Source organism: Fusarium phalaenopsidis, assembly GCF_050370095.1.
Source record: "Fusarium phalaenopsidis strain FUZ10S chromosome Unknown contig_32308, whole genome shotgun sequence".
Classification (NCBI taxonomy): domain Eukaryota; kingdom Fungi; phylum Ascomycota; class Sordariomycetes; order Hypocreales; family Nectriaceae; genus Fusarium; species Fusarium phalaenopsidis.
In genome coordinates this window covers 216,926-239,354 of record NW_028145402.1, presented here as the reverse complement: position 1 = coordinate 239,354, position 22,429 = coordinate 216,926, and the positions used below count along the sequence as shown (strand labels likewise).

General features: G+C 51.1%; 9 protein-coding genes and 1 non-coding gene across 10 annotated transcripts; 4 read left to right on the top strand and 6 right to left on the bottom strand.

The window, feature by feature from the left end:
• Nucleotides 1–452: 452 nt before the first annotated feature.
• LRP88_11437 (major facilitator superfamily domain-containing protein) lies at nucleotides 453–2,167 on the top strand (the record flags this gene model as incomplete). Its single annotated transcript, XM_083247863.1, has 5 exons — nucleotides 453–698; nucleotides 750–855; nucleotides 923–1,299; nucleotides 1,351–1,553; nucleotides 1,603–2,167. The coding sequence occupies 5 exons, from the start codon at nucleotides 453–455 to the stop codon at nucleotides 2,165–2,167; spliced, it is 1,497 nt and encodes a 498-aa protein (XP_083096370.1).
• Nucleotides 2,168–3,015: 848 nt separating this feature from the next.
• LRP88_11436 (uncharacterized protein) lies at nucleotides 3,016–3,586 on the bottom strand (the record flags this gene model as incomplete). Its single annotated transcript, XM_083247862.1, has 2 exons — nucleotides 3,016–3,456; nucleotides 3,521–3,586. The coding sequence occupies 2 exons, from the start codon at nucleotides 3,584–3,586 to the stop codon at nucleotides 3,016–3,018; spliced, it is 507 nt and encodes a 168-aa protein (XP_083096369.1).
• A 2,301-nt stretch (nucleotides 3,587–5,887) lies between these two features.
• On the bottom strand, nucleotides 5,888–6,442 carry LRP88_11435 (uncharacterized protein; the record flags this gene model as incomplete). The annotated part of the gene is made up of 4 exons (XM_083247861.1): nucleotides 5,888–5,950; nucleotides 6,002–6,066; nucleotides 6,117–6,218; nucleotides 6,277–6,442. 4 exons carry the CDS (start codon nucleotides 6,440–6,442, stop codon nucleotides 5,888–5,890), a joined length of 396 nt encoding a protein of 131 aa, XP_083096368.1.
• A 1,111-nt stretch (nucleotides 6,443–7,553) lies between these two features.
• On the top strand, nucleotides 7,554–7,942 carry LRP88_11434 (uncharacterized protein; the record flags this gene model as incomplete). The annotated part of the gene is made up of 2 exons (XM_083247860.1): nucleotides 7,554–7,826; nucleotides 7,883–7,942. 2 exons carry the CDS (start codon nucleotides 7,554–7,556, stop codon nucleotides 7,940–7,942), a joined length of 333 nt encoding a protein of 110 aa, XP_083096367.1.
• Nucleotides 7,943–8,843: 901 nt separating this feature from the next.
• LRP88_11433 (uncharacterized protein) lies at nucleotides 8,844–11,402 on the bottom strand (the record flags this gene model as incomplete). The annotated part of the gene is made up of 1 exon (XM_083247859.1): nucleotides 8,844–11,402. The coding sequence occupies one exon, from the start codon at nucleotides 11,400–11,402 to the stop codon at nucleotides 8,844–8,846; it is 2,559 nt and encodes an 852-aa protein (XP_083096366.1).
• A 1,818-nt stretch (nucleotides 11,403–13,220) lies between these two features.
• Nucleotides 13,221–14,057, bottom strand: LRP88_11432 (uncharacterized protein; the record flags this gene model as incomplete). Its single annotated transcript, XM_083247858.1, has 1 exon — nucleotides 13,221–14,057. One exon carries the CDS (start codon nucleotides 14,055–14,057, stop codon nucleotides 13,221–13,223), a length of 837 nt encoding a protein of 278 aa, XP_083096365.1.
• A 758-nt stretch (nucleotides 14,058–14,815) lies between these two features.
• Nucleotides 14,816–16,435, bottom strand: LRP88_11431 (uncharacterized protein; the record flags this gene model as incomplete). Its single annotated transcript, XM_083247857.1, has 1 exon — nucleotides 14,816–16,435. One exon carries the CDS (start codon nucleotides 16,433–16,435, stop codon nucleotides 14,816–14,818), a length of 1,620 nt encoding a protein of 539 aa, XP_083096364.1.
• Nucleotides 16,436–18,503: 2,068 nt separating this feature from the next.
• On the top strand, nucleotides 18,504–19,395 carry LRP88_11430 (uncharacterized protein; the record flags this gene model as incomplete). The annotated part of the gene is made up of 3 exons (XM_083247856.1): nucleotides 18,504–18,800; nucleotides 18,866–19,055; nucleotides 19,109–19,395. The coding sequence occupies 3 exons, from the start codon at nucleotides 18,504–18,506 to the stop codon at nucleotides 19,393–19,395; spliced, it is 774 nt and encodes a 257-aa protein (XP_083096363.1).
• A 713-nt stretch (nucleotides 19,396–20,108) lies between these two features.
• LRP88_11429 lies at nucleotides 20,109–20,196 on the bottom strand. Its single transcript has one exon. It is a non-coding gene; the product is annotated as a tRNA-Tyr (tRNA).
• A 904-nt stretch (nucleotides 20,197–21,100) lies between these two features.
• LRP88_11428 (epoxide hydrolase family protein) lies at nucleotides 21,101–22,429 on the top strand (the record flags this gene model as incomplete). Its single annotated transcript, XM_083247855.1, has 5 exons — nucleotides 21,101–21,255; nucleotides 21,306–21,846; nucleotides 21,904–21,979; nucleotides 22,044–22,280; nucleotides 22,338–22,429. The coding sequence occupies 5 exons, from the start codon at nucleotides 21,101–21,103 to the stop codon at nucleotides 22,427–22,429; spliced, it is 1,101 nt and encodes a 366-aa protein (XP_083096362.1).

The following is a 22,429-nucleotide window of genomic DNA, read 5'->3' as shown; positions in this document are numbered from 1 at the left end:
ATGCAAAAGAGCTGAGGATTAGTTACTTTGGGGGTGTTGAGGGTTGTTTGGTGGTGTTGCTATCAGGCGTCGAGGTCACCGTATTCCGCAATAATACTGCGTTATCAGTGCAACCAAGAAGACACAAAGTGACAGCTGCCTTCTGACTCACCGAGTTATTCCCCGTCGCATCCAGATTGCGCTAGCCGGGGTCAAGTCCGTGATGGATCGCGGCATCACCCCGACATCGAGAAATTTCCTCTTTGGGAAAAACGCCCGGACTCGCACCGGAGCGGCATACGACCTGGAAGCAAGCACGCAATCGGCCAGACGAATTAGAAATGGTTAGAGCAAACGCCTTCTTATTTAGTGGGCTCGTCGATAGATCCGAAGAAATCTGGATATAAGTTCTTGCTCCTGGGATGTCCAGGAATCAACCTCTTGTCAAGTTTACTCGGACATAGCTTGTCACGATGGCTCCTCACGCGGTTGAAGGCGACAATGCGATCAGCACTGCACATGTCAGTGCGAAGGATCGTTCATCTATTACATCTGCGGCAGCGGTCGACTTGAAAAATGACACGACGGTCCCACAGGCGGGCAAGGATCAATGGTTTCACTGGCACGAGCCCGGAACGTCCAAGGAGGAGAAGAAGCTCATTTTCAAGCTTGATTGGTTCTTGCTGAGTTTTGCGTGCTTGCTATTTTTCATCAAGCAGGTTTGTTTCACGCTCTCACTAATGATGCGAAATCTTTGCTAATACTGTCAGCTTGATGGAAACAATGTTTCAAACGCCTATGTGTCTGGAATGTCGGAGGAGCTGGGTTTTGGTCCCGGAAATGAACTTTCGTGGATGAACACGTACTTTTCAATTGGTAAGAGTGGAAATTTTCCCATGAGAAGCTATACTGACGTTACTAGGAACCATCATTGGAGGTACAGCTGCCAACCTCATCATCACTGTTCTTCGACCCCGAATCTGGCTTTCCTCCTGCCTCCTCATCTGGTCGGTCTTTGTGCTAGCCCTGTTCAAGTGCAACCACGCGTACCAGTTTTACGTCTTGCGCTTCTTCATCGGCCTGTTTGAGTCGGCGGCTTGGCCAGGTGTCATGTACTGCCTCGGCTCGTGGTATCGAAAGAGCGAGCTGTCTCGTCGAAGCGGTCTGTTTGTCATGAGCGGAGTCATTGGACAGATGTTCTCTGGTTATCTGCAGGCTGCTCTTTTCACGGGCATGCACGGTAAAGGTGGCATGTCTGCTTGGAGATGGTTGTTCATCTTTGACTTTATCCTGGCTCTGCCAGTTGCTGTTTATGGATTTGTGAGTACATCTTTTTTGCAAAGATATGCTCATTCAAACTGACTATAAAAGTTCTGTTTCCCCGACACGCCTCACACCACTACCGCGTTTTATCTCAATGAATGGGAGAGGGAACGATCTAAGCAGCGTATCGAGGAAGAGGGCCGCAAGCCAGCTGGAAAGATGGACTGGTCGGTGCTTCGTCGCGTCTTTGGCTCTTGGCAGGTGTATTCGTTTACAGCCGCATACTCGTTTTGGACTTTGACCTGTGGAAGGTAAGATGCTCTCATTTTTAGTCTTGAATCTCATTCTAACATTTTAAAGCTACGTCATGCAGTACTTTGCCCTCTACCTCAAGTCGACCGGCTCGTACTCAGTCCCCGAGATCAACAACATCCCCACATGTATTGGAGCAGTCAACTTTGTCTTTATGATCTCGACGGGTTACATCGCCGATAAACTCGGTGGCCGTGCTCTTGTCTGTGGCGCCGTCGGAAGTCTCATGATATTCAACTACGCCGTCCTCACCGCTTGGGACGTCCCGCACAAGCTCCGAATGGCAGTCTTCATCATGCACGGTTGCTACGGCTGCTTCACGCCCCTCCTCGCGGGCTGGGCCAACGAGGCCTGTGGCGGCGACCAGCAGAAGCGAGCCTTTATCCTCGGCTTCATGGTGTCTGTCGGCCAGGCCGTGGTGATCCCGTTCCAGCAGGTCCAGCTGGCGTCTGGCGAAGCTCCCGAGTTTAAAAAGACGCATGGCTGGGGGAGTGCGCTGGCTTGGGTGGTTGCTTTGACGCTCTGGACGGGAGTTGGGTTGCCTCTGGTGCAGAGATGGAGGCAGAAGGAGGTTGTGGTGACGACAAGGGAGGAAGATGTTGATGAAGTCTAGTTGATAGACGACAGAATACTAGTATTGGGGGGTCGTTAATATGGAATAGGAGGTTGGAGAATTTAAGCCGTGTTTGTTAGGTCGTATCCTTGATCGTACGCCGTCACTTTAAGGCTAACGAATACCCGGGAACGTGCCTGGTGGTCATTTATTTGAACGTGAATGCGTATATGACGGATATATTGCTTGTGGTACGGCGGGATCTGCAAATAAGGGACATTCTACTTGAAAGAAACTTTCCTTCAACAATATTTTCAAACTCATCATAAAGATAGTTTGGGCCTAAAGAGACAAAGTTAGGACCGGTGCGGCTCATCTTCTCGTAAGGCCACCCTCCCTCTAAACCAACATCACCTTGCGATCCGGTCCCGTCGGAAGCTCTAACACTAGACTCTCGATACGCTGAATCTGACCCCAAATCGGCTGTGGACTGCAGTGAGATGGCGTCTTGACCTCATCGTGCGAGGTTGGAGAAGCGGCAGGACCTGATAATACCGTTCTCTCTGGGACATGTTGAACTTCTGGATAGTTCCTTTGGAGACAAGGTAGGGTGTTCTGCACAGCATTCTGGTCTCGTCTCTTGGGCTCTGGGCGGTGCCATGTTACGGCTGGCCTTGTGATGGAGCTCATCGTGTTGCTCAAGCTTTCCCTGAAGCTCTGTGGACGTGTCTCGTCATCATCTTAGTCGTGATGTCTCCTCCCTGTGCGAAATCCTAGGACAAGGGTAGGTAGAACGGGCGAGATCGACAGAGAGCAGGTAGCATGCTAAACAAAACCAGGAGCAAGGGAAACAAGAGCTTTTTAAACCGCGTGGGCTTCTTTCCAACCCCTTGTTCGATGACACCCAGCTATGGCGTCCAACCTGGCGTAGCAAGCCCGTTCAGCTGAGAAGAAGTCGGTTTGACTGACTGATGGACAAGGAAACACGCGTGATGTAAAAGGAATTGAGAGGTGCCTTTTGCCGCAGGTTGTTGAAGGGCGTCTACGGCAGGCTGCTGAGGGATGTCTTGGCCTGACCGATGCCGACGTTTTGCCTTTCTCGGGGCCTCTTTGGCTTGTTGTGCCCGACACCAAGGGTTATCGTCCTCCAGGAGGGGTCGATCGGTCTCGTACCACTTCAGGTACAGCGCGGTGGACGTCCACGGCAATGCATCGGGGGGGTCTTGGATCGCGATGCCGTCGGGAGCGTGTCGAAGACGTCGAACATTGCCCAGGAGGGCTTGGACCCTAAGCTTGGCGTTTCTGACGTTGGCCTGGTACACAACGAAGAGGTTGAAGTATCTAATTCGCTGCACGATGTCAGTCGGGGGTGGTTATTTTGGGGTTTGGGTACCCAGGGCCATCGTTACTTACGCCTTCGGCTCCGGCAGCATCTTGGTCGCCAATGCCAACATCGTCCAAGACGCCATTGATGTCCATGTCGTCATCTCGGCTGGGAACGGCGGGCGGGTTGTCGCTTTTATTAACGGTGTTGCAGTTTTGGCGTTCGGGCGATAATGGGCTAAGAAGTCGGGTCTTGACTGGTTTGACACATGCAAGGGGAATTGAGTTGGCCTAACCTGATGAATTGCGCTTTCATGCGTCAACGGCTCGAATTGACACCAAAATAAACTCGATTCAAGCGAGATTGACTCAAACTGCACCGTCAACAGCGATGGATGCCAAGACTTGGCGTCTCAAGTGGAACTGACTCGTCGTCCAATCACGCACAACCAAAGCGACACACGAGGCAGTCCGCCCGTCAACTTCACCCCGCAAGCTGCAAGGATTCTTTTCGCCCCCTTGAGTATATTTCAACACCACCCCAGTTTTACCTTTTCGTTGCAGGTATATAGATACACTAATTTAATTGTTCTTGTAGTTCGTTTTCTTTTTCCCCATCTTTCTTCAGCCATACTATGCAGCCGGCTTCAGCCTATTTCCAGTCCAAAAGTAATGGCTGACTACACCCTATCATTGGGTCCATTTGTGCAAATTGTAGTTTAGTGCATCAATAGGATAGGGGATACTCCCGGGGCAACACTTGCCGTGTAACAAATACACGTAACCCGCTTACTTTTACCAACACCAAGCAACCACAGCCCTTGTGCCTACCCTAGAGTACCTCATTCTCTTCCAGGAGCCCAACATTACCGCAACTATCAAGCATTAGGATTGGGTCATAAATAAATAACTCGTACTTGGTGCTCGAAGTATCTCAATTGGGAGACTTATTTCCTCCATTAAGCTCAGGCCGTTTGGCGATCTGTTCCTAACCACATGGAAGCTCTGTTTCTCCAAAAATGGCTCCGAGAGCAACTTTAGGACACCTCGGTAGATTTGCGACTCTTCCATTCTATGGATCTCACTCCAGCTGGAGCCTCATCTTGTTTCTCTGGGCACGTACGAAGTGACAGGGAACTTGAGCAGTGATGGATTTGACCGATACAGGACATTGCAAAGCATTTTGTGCTCCTAAGTCGGGGTTCTTGGCTCAAAACCAGTATTTGTGGCAAAGGATATAGGCAGCTTAGCTGCGGTACCTGTTGAAAGGTATCTTTCACTTTTGCCTCAGTTGGCTGTGCGACAGTATTCCACTGCAATCATAAATGCCAAATAATTGGCCAGTACCTCATGCCTGTATTATTCTCGCTGTCAGTGTTCACAACTCTATGTTCGTCTCACAAAAGATCTGGTATAATCCCCGTCCCATTATGAACGACTAAGCATAAAATTGTCCAGAAAATGTCATTCCGCCTGAAACTACAACAGCATTCCTTTCCGTGAACGCAACGCTGCAAATCTGTCACATGATGTCAGCTCTCGGGAAGCAATGCCGGATCTAACTGTCACCGTCACATCGCGCTTCGCCACGAGGGGCCGAAGCGCACGGATGTCGGGATTCGGCACCGGCGCGGACCCTCGCCGGAACCACAGCCGTTCAAACACCCTCGAGATTAGAGTTTGGGGTTCCCGTGATAGCCGATAATGGTTGGGGATCGATCCAGAACGTGCTTCGTGTGCCTGACTAGCATAGCTTTGACGCCAACTTGGTCAATTTCTTCCAGTTGCTGCCGTTGAGGGCACATTGACCTTCCCCTTGGTCAATATTCATTGTTAATTTAGATTCAATCAATTGCAGATACGAGCTGCACACCGCATCTATGAATGGAGTGATCCCGTTGTGCTGCCTCGTCAGCATGCTGCGCACAGATGTAGGAGTCCAGGGGACGGACATTGGCATCATTCCAGTCTACGACAGTCCACTCACGGGCCCAGACCCCCTGGAGTTCTAATAGGGAATTCTGGTAGGCATTATACTCACAATGTGGTTTTGGATTGCCGTTGCTGCAATCCTTGCATCCCATGGGCAGCCGACGAGCTTGTGGAGCCGTATCAAAAGCAAAGCTCGCGCATTACTGCTAAGAGATACTTAGATCTCCGTGGTTGTTGCATACGAATTTCAGTTCGTCAGAAGCTCTTCGACTGCCGAAGGGATACTTCAAAATTGATGTTGCCCTGGTCCATCTTGCAGCCTCATGAACCGTGCACTCTGGACCAGCGAAGGGGCAAAAACTTTAATGTGGGAGAGATTGATGCTAAAACAAGACTATGGAGCTAAAGAATCCGGTCGGCATCCCCAGTCTTTAAGCGTCATGGAGACGCAAGCTCAAGGCCTCGAAATAACTATAGTACCACTTGCCCCTCTCCACACCACGCCCACCGTAGTCCCACTCACCCCTACTCGTAGATGTTGATGGTGATGGGCATGTTGAAGTCAAGATCGCCGATGCAGATCTGGAACTAACAATATCGTCAGTTGAAGGAGGGGAATAGAAAAACTGGGATACGTACACCGTTGTTGTTGTTGCAGCAGATGACAGTCTGCTCGCAGGTGGACGAGTTGGAGCAGACGTTTCCTGAGAAGCGTGAGTTTCTACAGTATCAGAAGCCCTGTGGCATTACTTACCGCCCTTGCCGTCGCTGGTGCAGCAGTACGGGTTGCCGGCGGAGCAAAGGTTGGACTGCGAGACCGAACCACCACTGCTGCCAGTGGAACAATCGCTGCCCTCTTCATACGACGACTATCATTAGAAATGCTCTTAAAAGTTCAAAGACGTCTAACTCACTTGGCTTACGGGAGGGGAAGCGGGGGAAGGGGATATCACCAGAGGTAGGGGCCCGACGCTCCATGGCTCGAGGCTCAACTTCAGGTCCCTGAACAGGTTCAGCGACCGGGGACGTCATGGCTCCCTGGAGGAAGACCAGGCCGTAGAGAAGAGTCGAGGCATGCATGATGCTGATTGGAAGCGAGTGAATATGGGTAAAGGTAAAAGGGGTGACGTTGGTCTGAAGAAAAGAGCGAAAGCTTTGAGTCCGTTGGATCAGAAACGAGAGAGGAGTGGTGATGCTGAGATTCAAGAAGATGGAAATATCATGGGCATACGAGAGGTATTTGAAGACAAGCGAGTTCCGTATTTGTCGCTTCGCCACAGCGAGCAGCAGACAGACTGTGTGCCACAATGGGCAAACCAGTCGCCTTGAAACACTAAACATCAACATCGACCAAGTATGACCAAACATTACACAACTCTGGATTATTTTTGGCCCCGAGCGATCCGAAGCAAGGCGAGATCCGAGCTCAGCTTGGACTTTGTTGTTGAAGAATGCAACTTCGTATAATCCAATGTGTTCAGCTCCGAGTTCATCGGGGATGCTTTGGGCTCGGATCTCTTACTTGCGTTGCAGCCACAGTACCTGCATTTCGAGGCGGTAGCATGGAAGTTGAAGATTTTCTCTTTCTCCTTGGGCCGAAATACAGTTACAATCGTGCTTAACTTCAGGTGAAACCCCGTGCTCTCACGGAGACATCAGATTTTACAAAAGACAACAGCTCTCATGTTCGGAACATCGGTGCCGGAGCTGGAAACATGTATCGTCATCTCGCCGTGACGCGTTTAAACTCTCACCGAAAAGTTGGAGGCATCTAGACCGTGCGTAGATCCTGTTTCTCACCGAGGCCTCGATACGAGGACCGGATCGTGAGGTGGATGGCCCAAAGAGGTGCTCTGCATGTCTTCAGAATGATGTCTGAGGTCGTCAATGAGTTCAATAACTTCAGTTGAGGCTGGATTGAGGCAAGAAATGTCCAAGTTTGGACTCGAGCGTGCATACGAGATCGAAGCCGGCTCGCTTTTTGCAACGTCGGTGTTGGAGCAGAGGGCGAGATCTTGGAAGATCAGACCAACGTAGTCTTTAACGGATCGAAACGACAAAGTCTCCTAGCATGTAGACAAGGATAAAAGGAGAGCTCTCCCCCACCTTGAATAACTCTCATCACTCACTCAACACAACAATCATCAGTCTACTCTCCAAACACTACACCTTCGCTTCTACAACCATCAAAATGCTCGTCACTTCCGTCATCGGCCTTCTCCTCACCGCTGTCGGTGCCATCGCTGCTCCCGGCGGCGCCCCCAAGCACCCCCAGGGTCCTCCTCCTCCTCCTCCTCCTTCCGTGGGCCCTGTCAACCAGGTCCAATCCGTCTCTTGCAGCAGCGGTGCCGCCTACTGCTGCACCCCCGAGACCGACAAGTGGGGCAGCAACTACTTCCAGTGCTCCAACTACCTCGAATCCTGCGACAGCATTGTTGTCTGCTGCAACAGCCAGGCCAACCAGGTATGTGCACATGGAGGATTCTATGGGTGAAGTGGCCGTTCTAAACATTCATATAGGGCTCCACTTCTGAGCAGACTTGCTCTGCCTTTGGTAACACCAAGGTCGTCTACAACTAAACCTGAAGCCAACACTCAAAGTCGATGGCAAGCCTTGTGGTTCCCGACCTCGCAACAAGGCTACCGAGCGAAAAAAAATTCATCGACTTTGACGATACCGTGCGATGGCGATACAGGAGATGGCGGTTTGATGTCGGGGATGAGGCGGATGAGAAAAGGGGAGACGACGGTTCACTTCAGAATGGAATATTTAACCTTGGTCAACTTACCTCTGATGTTGGCCACCCACAGTCCTTACCGAGGGGATGGGGCCTGCACAGGTCATATTAAATAAAACAACGAGCTGGGTTGTTGAACCTTTTGTCGTGGATAAATGCTCGTGAAACTGCTTGCCATGATGACATCTTTGAGTCAGGAACACTCATGCTTTCTCGACACTTGTGTGAAAGGTACTACAGACAAAAGTGAGGTTTTTGGCAATGGGTAGCACAACAGCTGTAAGACCTGACATCTCATCGCCTTAGCGGCACACGGAGAACTGTTCGGGCAGATTAAGGAGCAAAACGAGGTGAGTTGTAAACTTCGATATGGCATAGAGAGGTGAAGAACCATGCTACAAACGCGGGAATTGCAAGTGGAACAGACTTGAGGGAGTTGTGGTGCTATGAACTAGTAGTGTCTATCATGGAGAAGTATCAAAGGCAGGAAATGTGCCAGACTGGGTCTCGCGGAACGAGATCAAAAAGACAGCAGGGCAAATTGAATGGTAGGTAAAGAAGTGGTGAGACGGCCGGATTTGGTTGCGTTCGGATTTACAATATACACACTACCGAGGTACGCGAGAGGCGAATATGCATAGATAGAGTCAAGCAAGAAATAGAAGAGGGCATGTATATATTCCAGCCATGCTAACTAAGTAAATGCGGAAACAAACTAAATAGCAAATAAACTCCCAACACTATTAGATCTTGTCGGATGCATTAGAGGTGAAGTACTGGCTGATGTCGTTGGCCTCGCCACACTTCTGACAATGATGAATGACTGGCTTGCTGCTACCCGTCTCTGGTGCAAATGATACGGCAGCTGGCTTCTCATCGGGTTGAGGCTCAACCGAGCGTTCAGCTTCAGGCTCAACCTTGGACTCTGGTGCTACCTCTGGCTCAAGATGCTCTTCCTTTTTCTCATTGTCTTTTCGGGACAGAGCAGCGGCTGTACCCAGTCCAGCAGCAGCACCCAAGCCGGCAGCAGCCCCAGCGCTACGGTGCTTATCCTCGCTTGACGAAGTACCAACATGCTCCCTCTGAGATGTTCGGTTGTTGACATCATCCTCTACCCTGATACCAGAGGGTGTGCCGGATGCAAGAGTATTGTACTTGCCCTCATTGGCCTTTTGCGTGATTGACAGAGTTGGCTCCGTGGAGCGTTCGGCAAAGTTGTCGGACTCTGTCACAGGCTCGTTCCTGGAAGTGTCGTGAGCAGGAATGGCAGTACTGCCGGTAGTGGTTGTCGCATGCGGCTCAGTGGAGTGGGGCTGATATCCCCTTTCAGTCTCTTGAGTAGTAGCAGGGGTGTTTTCGTGCTTTCTTCCCAGCTCATGGGAGGCGAGAGCACCAGCTCCAAGACCAGCCGCGGCGCCTGCTGCGAGCTTTCCATCTCGGTGTGTGCCCTCTTGTTGGTATGACTGAGTAGGTTCATATGACTGTGTAGTTCCATAAGACTCGGTAGCTCCATACGACTGGCTGGGCTGGTACGACTGGGCGGTCTGAGGCTGGAAACCCCTCTCAGTATCCTGAGTAGTGGCAGGGGTGTTTTCATGCTTTCTTCCCAGCTCATGGGAGGCGAGAGCACCAGCACCTAGACCGGCGGCAGCACCTGCGGCAAACTTGCCATCTCGGTTCGAACCCTCTTGGTGGTAAGACTGCGTAGGCTGGTCTCCGGCAAAGGTAACCGAAGGTTGAGTGGTTTGGGCACCATAGGCGCTGTTGGGATCGTAACCGGTACTGGCGTACTGGCTAGTGCCTTGAGTTGTGGCGGGTTGCTGGTATGTGTCGGTGGCGGTGGCACCCAGGCCAGTGTTGGAGTACTGATCAGCACCTCGGGTAGCGGTGGGCTCCCGATATCGGCTAGTGGTAGTATCCTCCTGGACCCTCTTATCGTCATCTCGGTCCCTGGTAGCAGCATACGCGGCACCACCAGCTCCAGCAGCAGCAAGAGCAGTACCAGCCATGGCCTTGTGGTGCTTGTCCTTGGCGGGCTCCTCCTCAGCCACAGGCTCAGTCTCATCCTTGGCACTTCGATGGAAGAGACCGCCAAGCTTGCTTTCGCGCTCAGGCTTGGGTTCCTTGGTGTGCTTCTCCTCCTTCACCTCCTTGGTATCATCCTTGTGGCTTCGACCGATGAGGGGGAATGATCTGTGCTTCTTCTCCTCTGGCTCGGCTGGCTTGGTGATTTCCTCTGTCTTCTTGGGGGTTCCTTCGGCTTGACGCTGCTTGTTCAGCTCATAAGCACCAGCGCCTGCGGTGCCGGCAACAGCAGCCCCGGCCAGACCCTCCTTGAAGTGCGAATCCCTCGTGCTCTGCTCTGGGACTTGCTGGGTATCTCGCTGAGATGAGTACAGGGCCGTGGTCTCAGGCGACGTCTCCTGTCGTGGAATGTTGGTCGCAGCGGCGGTGTTGTGCTGGGAGGGAGGTGTAGCTCTTTGAGCATCGTAGGGATCAGCGATGGTGGAAGTACCGCCCAATTGAGATGGGGTTTCCCTCTCATCAGTTCCACGGTCCTTGCCAAGCTCATAAGCTCCGGCACCAGCAATGCCTGCAGCCGCAGCACCACCCAGACCCTCATTGAAGCGTGAGCCGAGCGCTCTCTCGTGTGTAGTCTCACGAGTGTCTTGTTGGGTAGAATAGGGATCAGTGCCCTGAGACGCAAAGTCGAGCGGCTGGGTACCCACTGGAGCAGCAGTGCCGGCTTGGGATGAAGTGGCAGCGGGATTAGTCTCGTCGCTGTGGATTGCGCGATGGCGTTGGGTATCGTCTTCAGGGCTGCCGTGACCAGCAATGGTGTTGTAAACACCTGCACCACGAGGGAGATCACCCCAATACGGGTGCTCCTTTTGGGATAGTGCGGCAGTGTCACCAACTGGCTCTTGGGACGTGGGGTTGTTGTTGTCGCCAATGCGGCTGTCTGTGGTATAGTCGTCGGTTCTCTGAATGGGTTCGGCGGGCTTCTCAGAAGCCACTTCTCGAGTGTCGGTTTGGGTGTCATGAGGCTCGGTCAAGCCGACTCCAGAGTCGGTGTAACCATGACCACGAGCTCTTGCATCGTCCTCAGACCATCCTCGAGGGTCATTTGGCTTGTGTAGCTTGTTGTGCTCGTGACTAGTAGAGGTATGCTTCTGGGATTCGGCGGGTGTCATGTCGTCGACTGGGAAAGATCCTGGAGTGTTGCGATCAACGTCTCCTCTAGCGGCATCTTCCGAGTCGCCGGAGTGGAGGATTTCCTTGACCTTGGCGCCCAAATTCATGTTGGTGTTGGTGTAGGGGTATCTTAGGACTTGGATAGGAAAGGCCGAGTTGTGTTGGTGTTGTTCAATATGAGACGTCCAGTGCGAGCAATGAGAGCTCGACCTCATATACCACAGCACACCGCTGCCCAGAACCAGCAAACAGGCTTGGCCGCCTCATCGTCATCGTGATCGTTGATTCAACGCTAACAGATCGAGTCGATGAGCTGCACCTGATCTTCTTCTTGACGTAAACGGTCCCCAGCTTTCCAGCAATTCAGTGGCAGCTGAATATTCAGCTTGGACAAGCTTGGAAAGTCCCTGCCGATCATTCCGGGAGAGGAAAGCCAAGGCCAAAGCCATCCTCGTCATTTCCATCCCGATCGCCCTTGGCCCCATTTTAGGACTGGACACCAGCCACTCGCCGCTAGTGGTAGACAGAAATCTAGTGTACACTCTGCTACGCGCTGCTGTCCTGATATTTGTGTCCCCCCGCAAAGTCGTCTGCGTCATTGCTTTGATGCGCAACAAGGATTGTCATTGCGTGGCCCTAACCCGGATCTCGACATACGCACTAACACGCCTGTTGCATCATCTCAGCTTGGTTTGGTCTGACGTCTACTAAAAACAATTGGCTTCTACACGCACAAACATGTCAAAACAAGATTATCAGACCACCAAAAGTCCAGCGGTCTGGCATTTTCCAAGATTGCAGATGAGGACCAGCCCAAGTTCCATGGCATCGCATCATTGGGGTCGTGCAAAGGTCGTGCCGCTCGAACCGAACTGGTTCGTCTTGTAGAGGTCACACGGCAGCAGAGTAGCTCTGGTCAGAGCAACAAGCCCAAGATATATGATGCATTGCTAGAGTGGTGCGATACTGAAGGTCACCGACATTATCCATGGGGGGTCATTTGATAAAGTCGGTGTGCACCAGGAGTTGCGCTTGCTAGCACTGGCCCCCCTTTGGTGGTAGCATAACAGAGCCTCAAGCCACCCTGACTCATGCCGACGCATTGTCCACCTCCTTAGTGCACCAGGTTCCCCAGAGCCGTCGTGACCATGAGAGTCGACATGCCAGACCTCTCATATAGTGAATATCATCATACCAAGAACGGCTTACCACCCTCCTTACCAAGTATATCTATACTCAGGATTATCCGCTCCCAGCTCTGCGATCTCTTCTTCAGCCATTGCTTCAATCCGATGATCATCATAACCAGCAGCTCGTCTTTGGTTGACGTGACGGAACCACATGCCCATTATTAGGTAGAGCGCCATCGCCATTAGGATCATAGCCATGGACATGCTATGGCCGGGAATGAAACTAGGTCCGTCCTTAAGGCTGTAAAGCTGCAGAGATATAAGCAATTTCTCATACATCTAGATGTCCCGGAGACTTACAAACAGTGCTGCAATACCAGCTAAATTGCCAATGGTCACTTGCAGCTCTACCGCTACCGTTCGCTTGCCGTACCGTAGGTTGTTACTTGGTAGCCACGTCAGAAGAATTCCCATAATACCGTAAAGACCGATAGCAACGACACAACAGCCGAAATACTTGACCCCGCCGGGGGAAGGGCTAAGAAGGACAGCGTAACATGCGGCGGAGACAAACTCAAACCCAATAACATGCGCAGCCCGCCGCTGGCTGCGATCCGAAAGCCAGGCAACCACTAGGTACATCAGGGCCCCCAATGCATAGCATGACATGGTCAGGGCTTGAACCTGGGCAATAGACCAAGATCCAAGGCCTTGAATGATGGTTGGGAGAAAAGTCGCGTATCCATATAGGACCACATCCACCCCGAATTGAGCTACGGCAAACACTCAGACCTTCTAGTCGAGGAACCCGGCGTAGGCGTCCTTCTTATGTAGTTGGCCCGAGGAGATGGTGTGGCCGACCTGACGTTGCATTCGCCTCACGACTAAATCTTGCTCATCGGAGAGGAAATGTGCCGTCTTGGGATCATTGGCCAGCCAAAACCAAGCAGCATTGCCGAGAATCACGGCAGGGACTCCTTTGAGAATGAGAATCCATTGCCATCCTCGCATCTCTGAGATATCATACATGAAGCCAATGGCATTGGCAAGTAAACCACCGGCCGAGCCAGCGATTGCTGAAGAGACGAAGAGATAAGCGATGCAAAGAGCTAGCTCGCGTTTGGTATAAAAGAATGTCAGGTAGACTGCTAACCCAGGGAGTAAGCCACCCTCGAGGGCACCGAGAAGAAGACGGCAGATTATCAACCCGTGAAAACTTTGGACAATGCCAGTAAGGTTAGCCACAACTCCCCAGCCCGTGGTAATTAGGGCTAGCCATCGAGATGGAGTGAACTTCTTGAGGACGATATTAGATGGGACCTCGGACAGGGTATATGTGACGAAGAGGATAGACACGGAAAGCTGATATTGATCGTCCACGAGATCCAAGTCCTCTTCAAGACCGTACAATCTCGCGTTCCCAATATTGACCCGGTCGAAAAAGCTGAAAAGATACAGCAGTATCATAGGCGGGATGATCCATCTGTCAAGCTTGCGTAAGAGCATTTTGTCGGCCTTCTCGTCGGTGTAAAGGTCGTCGTCATAAGGACCAGGAGTTACAGACATAACGCCGCTCGTAGTCGAGTATTCGTCTTCAAGCCTCATCAGGGAGCTGTCGTTTTTGTTGCTCATGTCTTCAGTCGCGTAAACAATAGAATAAAGACCCAAGCGAGAATATTTTAGAATGGTGACCCTGGATCGAATTGCTCGCAGCTCATTTCTTATACTCAAACCTCTTGCCCCATACTTCAATACCCCAGGAGGGATCCGGGTCCCGATGCCTTGGCACTGGATGAACAAGACTTGATAGAGCAGGGATTGTGCCGCTGTGATGGGGCAATAATGTCCAGTATCAAGGAACTTGGAATGGTTCATGTTGTGCAAGTGCAGATCTATAGCGATGCCGGCACATCCTGTAGAGGGTATATGTTCTTCGTACACCCTTGGGCAAGCCACGCCTAGTGACTAACTATCCGGGATGCCAGCCGTGAAACCTGGTGTGTAAGTCTCACATTATTATTATTTATTATTATCTATCTATTTTCTGGCTTGGTTCTTCCATCAAGTGCCGGGCTTCAGCTCTGACGAAGAACACAACAAGTTCTGGGTAACAAATCAACAAACGCATTCTCAAGACAGCTACTGTAACAAGTTCAACGCACAGGAAGATTGAGTTTTGAGAATAGCTAGCGCTCTATTTATTTACATTATGTCAATAGCCCTCATTCTGTGATCTACGGCATTACACGATTCAATAGTCAACACGTGGCCAAATGTCCTTGCTCATAGATCCAAAAGTACATGGTGGATTTTCAAGAATGCTGCACGAACGAAACCTCATCTATCGAGATGATCTTTCCTGTGATGAAGCATGCTCATGAATCAAGCAGCTAGAGCTTGGTCAGAAAAGATGACTTGGTGAATCCAGTGCTCTCTGGTGTCCCAGGAGACTCTGTACGGTCCTTGGCGAGTTGAGCCGCCGCCCTGCCAGCCCTCCTACCAAAGACAGCGCCAGAGGCCAAGCCACTTCCACCGGGGTAGTTGGAATAGAACAGCCCTCCCATCATCTCTCCAACACAGAACACTCCCGGTATCGGTCGGTCGGTTGACGCGCGGATTAGTTGGGCCGTCTGAGGGTCAACCTTGAGACCACCAAAGGTGAAGGTAATACCGCAGGTAACCTTGACTGCAAGATAAGGGCCCTTTTCTAGTGGTAGGGCCCAGTTCGACTTGGCGAGGGCTAGTTGTTTCTTGGAGGATTGTGTCGATAGACCGTCCTTGATGGCAGGGTCCCATTTAACTGACGGGGCCTCTTGTCGATGAGCATACACAGCCTCGTTGTACTCACGAATGGTGCGTAGAAAAGCATCCCTATCTCGGAGACCACGAGACACACACTTGTCTGCAAGCTGCTCCAGTGAGTCTGCTTTGAGGTGCTCGACGCGCTCCTCGCGGTACTCTTCAGATCGAAGCCAGGGCGTAGTCTGAGCGTCCCAGATCTGAAACGCAAGTTGCTCGGGCTGTTGCAGAATGGCTCGACCGAACTTGGCGTAGGTGTAATTCCTCATGTCCACGCCTTCGTCGACAAATCGTTGACCGTCCACATTGAGCATTAGACCAAGAGGATATCCAGACTTGGTATACTCGTTTGATGCTACACGATCGCCAATGTTGGGGTTGGCATTAGCATCCCATGCCACAGAGTGACAACCTGACCAATTGCCCACGGGCTGAGCACCTAGTTGTTGAATAGCAAGGTCAAGGACCTCTCCGGTGTTGTAAGGCGTTCCGCGAACCATGGCCAAATCCCAGCCCGGGCCGAGGAACTGGCTTCTCTTCTGCGCATTGGATTCAAATCCACCGGCGGCCAAAATAATGGCTCGGGCTGCCAGAGTATGATCAATGCCATCAACCTTGACCGTCACAATCCAGGCGCCATCAACAGGGTCGGTTTGGATTCCACTGAGCATTGTGGACCAGGAAACCTGAACCGAGTGTCTCTCAGCTGCGGCAAGATAATCGGCAATTAGGCCCTTGCCGCCGTCCTGTGTCTTGAGATGAAGACCACCCCAGAACTTGACCCTCCCATCAACCTCATAGGCTTGTCTGTTGAAAGAGAGCTGGAATCGAACACCATTGGCTGCTAGCCACTTGATAGCCGAGTTTGACTCGGTAACGAGCGTCTTGGCAAGTTCGGGATCAGATCGTCCCATGCAAACCTTGTCCAGGTCTTTCTGAAAGTCCCTCTCAGAGTACGGCGCCAGGTCGATCCTCTGGGCCTGCTCTCGACTAACGTTGTTGACGATCGGCAACAGATCACCAAGCCCAGCATGAGCTATGCGATATGCGCCAGCCGTAAAGTACGAGTTTCCGCCGACCCAATCCTTGGGGCACTTGTCTATCAGCAAGACGTGTCCTGCGCCGGCTTGGGCGGCGGCGATGGCAGATGCGAAGCCTGCGTTGCCGCTACCAACGACCAGGACGTCAACTTCTTTAGGGAGCGTGGACATTGTTCAAGATGATGATGAGTTTGTGGTGTGAGGGGTAGAGAATGGGGGTTTTATTCAACGACCGATGATAGAGGAAGTGGCTTGAATGATACAAACCGACTGAAAGACAGATGACAAGTATGTAAGTGAGAAGGGAGCCTCCAAGTAGACCTCGTCGGGGTCTACCATCTTGACCCCCGCTCTCTGTAGTCCAATCAGATACAGCAGATAAATTGGACCCTTGGTGTACACCATAGAGACGAGGTCGGAGAGTGAGTCTTCGAGGTGGGGATCTTACGCAGGCGTGGCTAGACACGCAATACGGATCATCCTTGCTCCGATCTGATTAGTTGGGCTCGTCTTCGTCCAACCAAGTGCCGCGATGGAATACCGAGGTTTAACGTTATTGTTCATCAATGTCTCCAAAAGAGCCCTTGCACAAATTGGTTCAAGCAGGGAGAGCAGGGTGGGCCGCTGGTCATGTGGCTGGGCTCTCGCTTAGCCTTCTTCAAGGCTGTCAAGTCGCCCAACCTCCAAGATTACAACATTGAGCACTGGAACTCCAACGGGTTCGGGTACTTGGGATCTGGATTTGCGTGGTATGAGTTCAGGGAGGATGGAGATACTACTCCCTACTTGGATGGTGGTTTTGTTCCAGTTTTGCCTCGGAAGCAAGTCCAAGAGCTCATTGCCAAAAGCCGAGTGAAGAAATTGTCCAACGGGCGTCTATAGATAGCTAGGGATGCTTCAAGATTGTTGGCGTGGTTTCAAACATGGTCCTCGGTACTGCCTTTGACCCCGGCCGTTCCCACCTTTTACGTAAGTTGGTGATGGTGTTTCCCTATCACAGCGTGTAATCATCCTTATTGATGTTTATTCTCAACCTGAAGCCCTTCACCTCATGAGCAGGTACTTTCCTTGCGCCTGAGCTCCTACAAGACGCCTTGTTTCATTCACTGAAAAAAACATATCCCAGACACGGGTTTATCTCTTTACATTTATTAATATGATCGAAAGCCCATCCATACTCAATAAAAAAACGTAGTAGATGTTCTCTGCGCCAAAGAATGGAATCTAAGGAGTCAACAGTGTTGGGGAGCAAAACAGAGAAAACTACCCTAGAGCCAACGATAAAAATAGCCCCATCTGAAACGTGACAGCGTTTTATCAATCCTCGCTCTGCTAAATTGAGTCTATGAAACACCCCTATTTTAAGGTTGTTTTAGAAACGGATCGGAGGATCGGCTAACTCTATTGTTTGAGGATTTTAGGGAAGTCGGTCGCGTGCCTTGTTTCCAGCTTGGACGACATGCGCTATATGGAAAGCCAATGTGTAAATACCCATCGCATAAATAGTGATTGAGTGAGGTCAGAGACATCCGACAGCATATAGAATAGAGCTACAATGATGCTGCTATCTCTCCCCCGTAATTGCAAATGCCGTGAGGTGGCTATTCTGCGACATCGCCAAGAACAACCGCCAAGAACAGCGACCAAAAGCCTCCAATCCCCAAAGCCCCTCCCGTTTCACGTCATGTCAAATTGACTGCCAAGCACCGCTAAGCTCTCCGGTCGGTTGCAAATAACTGCCAAAATTAACGCAAGCTCTCGTTGTGCAGGTAAGCGACGTCTCATCTGACTTTACGATCCAACCCCAACAGTTCGCATCTCTTGGCAGCCAGGCGGCTTTTGGCTGTGTGTGTCCCGGAATAGCTTCAAACTTGGGCGCTTGCAGTGTTACGACTGCCTCAGATTGCGTTTCGAGGCACTGAATGAGGAGTGGCTGGAGGGTCAAGCAGATAAAACTGCATTGAAGGAAAATTAGGGAGGGAGTAGAATTTCTCTATAAATGACCTTCATGATCATCCCATAAGGTGCTTCTGAATCATCATTCTCTTCTACAAGCCCTACTTTGAGTATTCCTTAGTCAGCTTACCTTTCTTTCTCTCTGCACCGTTCTTCCATTTTCGGCCGGTCCGAAGTTTCCTTGCCTCAGACTGATCTCGTTTCTTCTTCTTCGTACCGTCGCTCAAGTTTTCACCTTGCAACCTACAGACCAAAGCATCACCGCCAAAGGACATCATCCACCATGAAGCTTTTCACCATCACTCTGCTGGCTACTCAGCTTTCGGCAATCCTCGCCGCGCCCGCTGCCATCCAACATGACAGCCGCGCCCTTGTCAGACCTCGGTCTCCCCACGCTCGCTTCTCTCTAGCCGCCACGGTGACTTCAACCATTGTTCCCAGCCAGACCAGCGCAGCGGCTGGAGAAGGTGGAGAAGGGGGCGAGGAGGGGGCTGAGGATGAGGTCGAACAAGCAGGAGAGTTCGATGTCCCCATTGTCCTTCCTGGCGGAAGCAAGGTCGACACTCTGTATCCTCCAGGCGTGGGTGCCCTCCCCATTCGTGCCTTTTACAACGAAGCACATTGTCTAATATATTGACTTGACAGCAAAATGGCGTCTTCGAGATCGAGTTCCAGAACGCCGAGGACCGAACCCTCACCGTGACCCAGAATCCATCGCCCGCGGCTCCTCCAGCAGGCTTCCGCGCCGTCGAGCCAGTCTCCTTCATTGTCAATCTCGCCGAAGGCACCGAGGGCTTGACGCTTCAGAAAGTCGATTACATCTTGAACGCCAATAGTGAGCTTTGCACCATGGCGATGACCCGATGACATGCTAATGTCTTTCCCAAGGCACCCTCGACATCAGCACTGGCGCTATTGGGCGCTTCTGTACCGAAGCCGGCGCCTTCGTTATCGACCCGGCCGTTGGCGAATTGGAGTTCGAAGTCGAAGAGAATGAGCTGCTCATCAAGGTTGACAACATGAATGGCGAATGGGGTATTTTTATTCCCGACGCTGCGGCGACTCCTGGTGCCGGTGGTGAGGCTGCTCCTGGCGAGGAGGCTACTCCTGGTGGTGATGCGAAACCAGACACAAAGCAGCAGTTGATCAACCTGCTCCTCAGCTTGCTTGAGTAAACCCTGTGTCTTTTGTGTCTTGTTCTCCTGTCGTGGGAGATTTGAGCTGCTTCCATGTCATGGCGCACTCATTTTATCCCAACAAGCTTCTCCTGCGTCAGCGTCGACAGAGCAAGAAACAATACTCAGCCTGTGGCATTTGTTCTCCTACACCTGGGTCAAGGACGGCAGTTCTCAACATCATGGCGCGCTTTCCGTCTTCGGCCTCTTCTCAGCCAATTGACACCCCTGTGCGAATCGGTAGCTATAGAACGATAGGTTGCCTCGGCCCTCTGCCGGCTTTGATACCGCAATAACTTGACAATATCTATCTACCATTACCTCTTGAGAAACTTTCTCACCCAACCACTAACAAATCATTCCATTACTGCCCTGCTGTATGATCCTGTCTTCCACCCATTGGCGTATTAGGGGCACCCCCCGCGTTTGTCAGCCAGCGTTGGAGAAGCGTGCAACATTTATGTGGAAGATATTAACAGCCTAGGAAGGACTTCTGGTAGAGAATGCCTAACTTGCTAGCTTTTGACTTGATATCTGATTTCTTTACGCTAAACAAGAGCCCCTGATGACGATATATCTTGGCCGCGTCTGTAAAAAGACAGCGGACTCGGTCTCGTGAGATGCTGTTTCCGGGTGCTGATCTACAGTCCCTGTCCGTTGCGGAATATGAAATACAACCATCTCGCGACACATTGAGCAAAAATAAAAGCTTGTCTCCCCACCCAGAATCGAACTAGGGACCTTTCGGTGGCAATTCTTCAGTTACAGCCGAACGTGATAAACCAACTACACCATGCGGAGATAAGGTGTGATGGTGAGGAGCCGAGGCCAGGCCGTCTATGTGGGCATGGGCTAGCCCCACCACTCAGGCAACTCACGAACCCCATCTCTCGAGGGCGAGCCTTTCTACCTTGGATTAATGTTGTGATACATATAAAGAAAATCTCAGCCATTGCGTTAGCATTGGGATATGATGCTATGATGTGTTGACAATGTGTTCTTTATTATAGTTGAAGCCCGGCCCTTGATGGGTTTAACTGAGCCAGAAGATCGTGCAGTGCAAAGAACGCGAACTATGGTCTGGACACCTTTCGAACTTTTCGACTCCGCCAGAAGTCTTCTCCGGACCATTAATAACATTTAGACGCCTTCTGCAAGCCTCTCGGAGGGCGGCCAAGAAACAGTGGGCGTGCCCCAGGGCGTGAGACCCATCACGAACAATGCTTATAAATATATTATTCGAGCTCTGTAAGTCTTATTCAGAGGACGGACAGATTGCGATACATAATATGGTTTCTTTGTGGTGCTTAGAAATATGGTATGACTGCCTCTGTAGGCAGGCAACTTTTTGCGAGCCCAAGTAATGAGCCCACACAAAGGAGCTAAGCACTAAAATATGACCGCATTCAAGTTCGCCGCGATTAATGAGGGCAGAAATGAAGCTGAAGGCGTATTGTTGTTGGTAATTCTCTATAAAGTCACCAGCGGTTGCCGTGTTCTGAGAATATCCAGCAAGACCTGGAATCAAGCATCTTTCAAAACTATCAGCTCAGGCAGCGTACATTTCGAAATGGTACACTTGAGCATATCGGGCGTTCTCGGCGCTCTTTTAGCTGCGGCGTCAGCCAAGTCTCTCCCGCCAAGCAGAGCCGATAACTTTCACCTACACCCGTTCCATATCGACCTCTCCCATAGCGTACCTCGAATGATCAAGTTGGTGCGCAACTATCGGCTGCCCGACAAGCCCGAGTACCCTGGTGTCGGTTCATCTATGGGAATTGGCCTGGATGTCCTAAAGGGCCTACGGAAGCAATGGTTGTCCAACTTTGACTGGAAGAAGGAGCAAGACATCCTCAACAAGTGAATGAACAGATGCCTTGTCAGAGTCATATATACTAACGTATGAATAGACTTCACCATTACACCGCCACAATCGAAGATCTCGACATCCATTTCGTACACCACAAGTCCAATGATCCAAACGCGATTCCCCTCCTTCTAAACCATGGATGGCCCGGCTCGTTTCTCGAGTTCATCCCAGTTATCGAACCCCTCATCAAGAAAGCAAAGACATCTGCTGGAAAATCCGTGTCCTTTGATATCATAATTCCCTCACTTCCAGGCTATGCCTTTTCTTCCCCGCCGCCCGAAGGCTGGACTGTTGAAGATACAGCTCGAGTTTTCAACACATTGATGACCGAAGTGCTCGGATACAAGAAATTTGCTGTTCATGGGACTGATCTTGGTGCTCCAATTGCCTATCATCTTTATGACGCGTTCAATGCCACAACACGAGCAGCGCACTTCGTCTTTATGCCCTTCTATCCCCTGACCCCAGACGAGCTTGTAGCTTGGAACATCACATTGTCGCCAGAAGAAGAGTTTGTAGAGCAGAACTTTGTTCGCTGGGCTACTACTGAAGCGGGATATTTTCAGGAACACTCTTACAAGGTAAGGAGAGGCACATTTTCCAATGTCAATACGGTCCGATGCTAATATTGATGATAGCCCAACACTATTGGCCTGGCTCTCTATGACAACCCCGTGGGACAGCTTGCATGGATAGGAGAGAAGTTTATCAACTGTTCGTAAAGCGAAACTAAATGACCTACTCTCACTAACTTCTGTAGGGTCGGATCCTAGCGCAGGCACCTCCCCATCAGTGCTAGACCATCACGAGATCCTTCGAAGCGTTTCACTCTACTACCTCACCAAATCTTTCGTGTCCTCGGCCTACATGTATGCGCAAAACTTGAACGGCTTCAAAACAGAGTATACGAAAGCCCGAACCGACGCACCGATGCTGTTTAGCATATTCAAGTACAACGTTGGATTTTGGCCAAAAGAGCTGCTAGCGAAGCTAGGCAATCTCGTGCAATACCGATGTAGGTCAAAATGTCCAGAGATGAAAAGCCCACCTTTGCTAATGTGTAATTCACTAGTCCATGGTTTCGGCGGCCATTTCCCTGGTGTGGACAATCCCCCAGCACTCGTCGAGGACCTGCGCGAGATTGGCACGTATTGGCAGACATAA